Source organism: Sceloporus occidentalis, unplaced genomic scaffold, assembly GCF_023333645.1.
Source record: "Sceloporus occidentalis isolate IW3139 unplaced genomic scaffold, rSceOcc1.0.p SCAF_60, whole genome shotgun sequence".
Classification (NCBI taxonomy): Eukaryota; Metazoa; Chordata; class Lepidosauria; order Squamata; family Phrynosomatidae; genus Sceloporus; species Sceloporus occidentalis.
This window is the reverse complement of record NW_028317040.1, coordinates 3,931,608-3,939,129: the sequence shown is the minus strand read 5'-3', so window position 1 is coordinate 3,939,129 and position 7,522 is coordinate 3,931,608. Positions and strand designations below refer to the sequence as shown.

Sequence of the window (7,522 nt, the reverse complement as noted above, 5' to 3'; positions counted from 1 at the left end):
GTCTTGCCGCCACTGGGGTGCGCTCCTGAGCCCAGCGCGGAAAGGTTTAATGTGTGCAGCGATGGAGCCAGCAGTGCCGCTGATACTGTACGGCGCTCCCTCTAAGGCTGTCTTCAGGAATATAAATCTTGCCAGAGAGAAGTCTGTGGAGCCAGCTGGCACTATTCAGTTTGTCTCAGCCAGCTCCGACCTGAAGCTTCACCTGCTGTCTCCCACAGCAGGAATCTCTTTAGCAAGGCCAGCTAATCATGATAGATTGTACTTGGCTTTGGAAATGCCATTCTAATGCTACCTACAAACCTTCCTATCACATGAAGCAGGCTGCGAAATATGACAACATACATATGTAAAATGCATTTACCAAGAAACAAAGCTGACCTATATAGCTGTCTGCCGTGGCACTCAAAAGGAATAGTGTTTTAGTATTAAACACAGGGTATGCTAGCAATGCATTTCACAAAATCAACAGCTATGCCTTTGATTCATTATGCACCAGAATTAATTTAGAAACATAGTAATGCTGTTAAGTTATATGCATAAACACACTATAAAAAGAGGTTTCTGTGATTAGCTAGATGCTGCATTTAATGAATCCGTATCGCAGAGCAGTGGCGTGCTGCCTGGCTCAGAGACAAATAAAATAATGTTTATTCTACATGATAAATATTAACCATTTGCCAAAATGGACGTGCTTAGGTTTAAATGCTAACAACAAATCACATTTAAATTTGTATGTCCATAAAGGGGGAAGTTCTATTTATTATTAAAACTCTCAGTGCTAATTTAAAAGCATTTAACGGTATCGTGTACCTGCTGTTTCAGAATAATGCTAGTTTTAATAAAATGCAAGGTTTTTACGCTATTATTTTAACCCAATCTACAAAACAAACACATTAAGCTCTTTTCGCACTGCCTAATGTAACAAACCTGTCACTTTTCCCAAATCCTGTATTGCACAATACTATACATTATATATATATATATATATATATATATATATATATATATATATATATATATATATATATACCAGTTTAATGTTATGACCGTTTAAAACAAGCAATAAAGACATGTATACCATTAAGAAGCCATGTTTCTGTTCTCAAGATCTGCATGATTATTTCTCCCCATAAAGTTGCCACTACCCTACTTTTAAGCTGCTGATCATTGTGGATTGGCCAAGGCAGCACTTGCAAGGTTGGGGTGAGGATACACAATTAGCGTAAGCAATAGGTAGATTTGATAAACTGCTTGAGGCTGTTTGCCTGTTTGCCCTTTAATGATGCCAGACGACAGCACAGTGAGATTTGTGGGTAAGGGTTGAGTCCAATTATCATGTCTACCAACAATGGCAACCTTGATGTTTGCACAACTATGCTGCATATAACAATTAGGAACAAAATTAACTTTTACCGGTGCTCCTTTACACTATACTACATTATGTCGCGTTCAAAGTGAAAAGAAAAATAGTTGTTTGTTCCATGGGACTGGTTGCAATTTTGGAGACCCATAGGTTTTAAATGGTATAAATAACATTGATAAAGTTTAAGGTGAGGCCTTAGACTGCAGCATCTCTATAATAAGACAGACTTGGGTAACTGAGTAAGGCAGAGCCCAGCCTATGGTGAGAGGCGGCGTGTTGAATTTGTTTGGTGGCGGGTGGAAGGTCCCCGTATCTCTGCTTTACCAGAGAGTGAGAGGAAGGGGGAATACATTACCATCCTGTTCACAGGTACTGTGTCTGCGGTACCGCAGGTTTTATTATCTAGTATGAAAACAGATGGACATGGCTGCTTTGAGTGGCTATATATGAGTGCACACTCTAAAGACACAGGGAGTGGGACCATGCTAATTTTCATCTGAAGCTCCTTGCCACGTGGAGGCTGCAGAACACATGCAGACCCTTTCAGGAGACTGCTTCAAAATCCAAGCACGTTTAGATAATGACGTTGGTTTGTCTAATGCAGGAACAAGATTGGAAGGGGGAGGGGAGATAGGACCAAAACATCTTACAAATGTCAGCTGAAAAGTGGTGACAGAATTTCAGAATGTCAGACAGAATATGAACGTGTTCAGCACAGATTCATAGATATAGGCCTCAGTAAAGGAACACTGACGTCCAGATCACCATCTGAATTCATTATAGATATTGAGAATATAGGTTGTTTTACTACATTTGAATTTATTACTGTTTGTTCCCTGGCACTATGTTGCCTCTTGAAAACATAGGCTTTTACAGCGTGCTGTTAAGCAAACCTGTACTGTCTTTGTTGATTTAGTTAATAAAGTGGACTGTTTATCTTTCAGGCTGGACACACGCAGTGAGGTATGGAGTGAGCATCACAACGATAAATTGATGGACGTCCAGGAGGAAAAAGACTCTGCCGTAGAAGGAGCCAGCACCCTTCTCATTAATGGGATTAATGGAAATGGTAAGGGCACTTGATTTTACTCTGGTCCTCTTCTGTTTATATATGCTATAGAGAGTGTGTTGTGGTTATTTATGAGCGGCAGGCTACATAGAAAAACACACATATATAACTAGGGTTTATTATTTTCTGATCGGTTAAGTGTAGTTTTTGGGGGGGGGTTAAAAACAAAAATGTCCTCTGCTGTGATGTTTACAACTTTTCTGTACACTCTTGGTTTGGGTTTAGTTATCCCATAATACATTTAAGACCCCAAAACAAATATTGTTGAAATAATATTTCTTAACCAAATACAAATTTCAAATCTCTACTGAAATATATAATTAGTTTATGCACTTGGCAGTCCATCCTCTACAATGCAGAAGCTATCAACAATCGTTAGCAGTCATTCCGTTGAATTGCCGTTAACGATTGTTAATGGCTTTTGCATTTTAGCAAATGTGCCCCACTGTGTATTGATGTTTATACACATTTGTAGGTTGAAAAGTGTGATAAACGATACAAGTGAAACATTGTGTCTTCCTCCCCACTGTAGAACGGCATGATCCTGAAGATGATGTGAAATCCTACGATGCTGCAGATGCTGTTGTCACGTTCCCGGCCTTAACACAGAAGGAAATTCACGCCTGTCACAGAGCATTGCCAGCCCTTACTTCTAAGGAGCCCTGTTTGCTGAGCCCCCCTTCTCCCTTGAGGCTTTCTGATGCAGCTGAACACATTGTCAGTGACCGCTCTGCTCAGGCCATATCTTTGACAACCTGTGCCACCAAAGGTCTGAGTTCCTGGTCATTACCCAGCGACAACGATAAAGCACCGTTTAGTATCATGGAACCTGGGGCCATGTCAGCTTTAACTGGTGACTGCTTGATGCAACAGAGTCGGACCTGTTTAGGTTGTTTCATAGAATCTAAAGATGGAGTGGACCCTGAGCCTGGCATCAGTTTGAAAATGGGAGATATACACAGAGACTTTGACACGTGTCCAGTGTCTGACATTGGGATTCACTGCATGAGCACAGGGGACAGTTTGAAATACGGCGATCAGCTCCTGTCGGACCAGCTACTTAGCTTTCCTGTTCATAAATCCCAGGAAGTGGACAAAAGAGACCCAGAAAGGTCTGACAGCGACTCAGAGGACACCACACAAAAGAACTATTATGAGGGATTGCTGCTGGACAAATGCAATGGCGATGAGGCGTTACTGTCCAATACAAACCAGGAATGGGGTTATTTTGAGTCATTCATTAGTGAAAGCAAGATTGAGCTACTAGACCTGTGCTCGAAGAATGAGTTGTCGGTTAACTTGTTTTCAGAGGAAGATGTGGATAATTACATGTTTGATGATGATGACTCGACACTTGGCAGTGACGTGTGCTCTTTGAAGATCAGGTATGAATCGTTCCAGGATAATGTGAGGGAGAAGACAAATTCTCTACAAGAGGATGCCCAGTTCAACTTCTTCCCTAGTGTTTTCACTAACTGCACCAAAAGGGAAAACAAGAGCTCTAGGAAGGGGACTACTGCAGATCCTGGCCACTTCAAACTCGAAGAAGGTGAAATCTGGGAAGATGAAGACGAAGAGGAAAATGATGAAGATGAGAATGAAGAGGTAAAATCCAGTCTGAGTAAAACTTGTGGTAGCATGGATGTTGTGCAGTACATCAGCGCTAAAAGAAGCCACTTTTTGGATTCAGTTAACTCAGCTGAGGACTCAGGAGAGTACAGCGATGATAGCTCATGCAGTGAGTCTTCGTATGATGTACTCGGAGATATCAAAGACTGCACCAGGTTCCTGTCCCGTGAGCACTCCCATTCCCTTATACAGCCTAACTATGGTCTGAGGGTTAAGAGGAAAGTTAGGTACAGTGATGACTATTTGTATGACGTGGATTCCCTTGAAAATGAGAAAGTTGTAGAAAAGAAAGAAGGCATCCCAGATGGACCAAAAGAAGAAGATGATGATGACTGGTGCCCCAAAAAACGGAGGAAAGTTTGCAGGAAGGAGCCTCCTGTGATTATCAAGTACATAATCATTAACAGGTTCAAAGGAGAAAAGCACATGTTGGTCAAACTTGGAAAACTTGACCCCAGTGAGACAACAGTAAACTTGAGTGATGAGCATATGGGGAAATACCAAAAGCTTGCACCTCTAAAAGACTACTGGGAGGAAAGGCGGAGAAACATGTCAGCGTTATGTGCAAAAAGTAATCCCGATGGCTCAGAAAACCCAATCCCACCCAGAAAGCGGAAGGGTCAGTTAGCAAATCGACACAGGTTACAAAGGATACAAACCATTGAGCAACCTTTAAGCAGGGAAATGTTGTCATCGTATGATCGTCGACAGGCATGCAGCAGTAAGGATGATGGTTGTCTTACTGACTTAAATTCACTAGCCTTAGAAAACGCAAGCTGCATCAATGGATTACACTTAAGCGACATTGCTGAAGTTAGCTCTGTAAAGTCCCGATCCTTAGAAAGGGAACTTCAAGGCGCAGACCGAAAAGTCATAAGGAGGATTAAATTTAAAAGTGAAGCCAGGTTGAAATGCAAACAGATTAAATTGGAACAGGTAGATGACATCACACGTGATACAGCAGACATCTTCCCAACCCTTGAGAACCAGGACTCTGTTGCACTCTTGAAAGAGGAGACCATTCATGTTGCATCAGACAATTCCCATCCAACTCAATGCCATCCAGATACTGATTCTAAAAATTCTTCTTTCCTACAAGCCACCTGCTCACCCAGCAAGCCAGTGCCATCTGCTCATATGAGTACCAATGTACCCGTTCTCCCTGGAGGCTATCTACAGACATTGTTAGATGCATCAGATTCATCTGGTAGCACTGTTATCACTTATTTTGCTCCTCATCCATTAGGGCAACAGTCAGTCAACAACATTCAGACAGAAAAACAATTCAGTTCCCTGCAACTTGCACAGAGCTGTGTGCTCTCTCCCCCTTCAGAGTCCGAGCTGCAGCAGTCACCCCATCAGTTAGATATGGAGCAGAACTTTCCAGACATGTGGCATGACAAGCCTCCCAGCACTCAGACTGAGTTCATTGCAAACCTTAGGGAAGTGTCCATCATATCCGGGGACTTTGCTGGTTCTGCAGATGTTTCCGATGCAGACATCACCGCCTCTGGATACAGTAAAGTTAATCCAAACAGCAGTAAGCATCTGTATCACAAAACATATGTGCAAGAGGGCCAAATTCAACAGGATGAGTCTTATCAGCCTTGTCATTATAGTGGTGGAGAGGGGTGCTTCACTTTACAGAGAGGCACACTTAGCACAGACAATGGAAGGCTTATTAGTTTTGACTCTGTAGGTTCACTGTCAGTTAGCTCCAGCAATTACAGCTCTTTAAGCTTGAAGTCTTGTGAAAAAGATGGTGAAGATGAAATAAGTGATGATTTCTTGGCCCACTGCAGCCCGAAGCTTGTGATTCAACAGAGCATTGATGAAATCACACCATTGAAGGAATCTTCTGACCTTCTTGATATATCTAATTTTACCCCTGATAAATTTCGCCATTCTTCCCTTTCTGAAATGTCCCCACCAGATACACCTAATCTCTCCCCTCAGATTGCAGGCACAGAAGGGAAGTCTGTAGCAAACCTAAAGGCCTTCCAAAATAGCACCCAGGTGGTGCTCAATGGGTCAGAGAAGGCAAAATGGAATTGTACTGTGCTTCCTTCACATGAGCAGGCCAACAACGGCTTTGCAATGAATAACCACCAGTTTCAGTTCCATATGTTCAACGATGAGGACTCTGTCAGTGTCTTGGAAAAGGGCCCATGCCTACCAGTATTTGATGATTCTATGGGTCCTGTTCATACCAACGGTAAAACATCAAAATCTAAAAAGAAATCATCAGCCAGTAAAAATGCAGGTGCCAACCAAAGCTCCCCTCCAAAAACTAGCAAGAAGAAACCCCCCAAGGCTAGCAAGGGGGCAGATAAAACACAAGCAAAGACACCACGGCAAGCAGGCCCCAAGACATCCAAGAAAGGGAAAAATGCAAACAATGATAAAATCCAAAGTCCTGGGAGTCAACCGGATTCATTAAATAATGCAACTCCCACCAATAAGGCTTTAGAAGATTGCATGCCACATTATGGGCCCAGCTCTTCCAAAGCAGGAAAACACATTGCTGGTGTTAATGAATGGACGCTTGATAAAAGTAACAATGGTGTGTGGCCTGATCCAAGAGCAGGCGGTGCCAACAATATCCTTGATGATGATCAAAGGGAATTTGAGGAACCTTCTAACATTCTGTCCAATATCGCATCAGGTATGGCTGATGTTCAAAGGTTCATGATGGCCTCCATGGAGCCTTTTTATAATCCAGTGAATCATAACAGCATTCCTGACATTGCCATGTCTCCAGAATCAAACAGCCTAAAATTGAAGACTCTTAAAATCTTGGCTGGGACCCCACAGGATTTCAAAAAGAAGGTGAATGGAGGCTCTCCTGGGGGCTCCAAGAAATCTACAAACAAGGGCTCAGGTAAGAACACCACAAAGTTTGGGGTATTTGATCCCAGCTGCTATGGAGCTAACCTTCACTCAGCCTTTTTTGATAAGAACTTTGGAAACCTAAGTATTTTAACAAATAACGTACCAACCCACAAAAAGCTGTACCGTCATAAGTCAACATCAAAATCTCTGCGGGATGAAAACTGTAAGGGGAAGAGAATGGACCAAACTCACAAGGACCCTTCGGTCACAGCTGCATTTGAAAAACTGAGGTAATGCTGCACCAAAGTGGCTCAAACACATCTTTTATTTCCCTTGCACCTTCTAAGCCTGCTGGTCTCTGTTTAGTTCTCCCTGAAAGCAAATCTTCAGAAGGTTAAAAGCTGCATGATAGTCCTTGCCTTGCAAATACAGAAAAGGCTGTGCATGACATATGCTAACATGCTACCTAATATGACTGATTTCTAACTTGGTGGGGTTTTACAGTGACAAAAAACTAAGAAAGCCTCTATTTTCTGCTGTTTGGCTTTTTTTTTTCCTTAAGAAATATTATGTGCTTCTTTGTTTGTACCACTTTTTTTTTTCAAACTCCATGTAAAAACAAAGAAAAA

The 7,522-nt window shown here is 42.1% G+C and overlaps 1 protein-coding gene across 1 annotated transcript; it reads left to right on the top strand.

Moving 5' to 3' along the window:
- The first annotated feature begins 2,356 nt into the window (after positions 1 to 2,356).
- Positions 2,357 to 7,187, top strand: LOC149287500 (neurite extension and migration factor-like). Its single transcript, XM_089492800.1, has 2 exons — positions 2,357 to 2,432; positions 2,965 to 7,187. The coding sequence occupies exons 1-2, from the start codon at positions 2,357 to 2,359 to the stop codon at positions 7,185 to 7,187; spliced, it is 4,299 nt and encodes a 1,432-aa protein (XP_089348926.1).
- Positions 7,188 to 7,522: the final 335 nt, after the last annotated feature.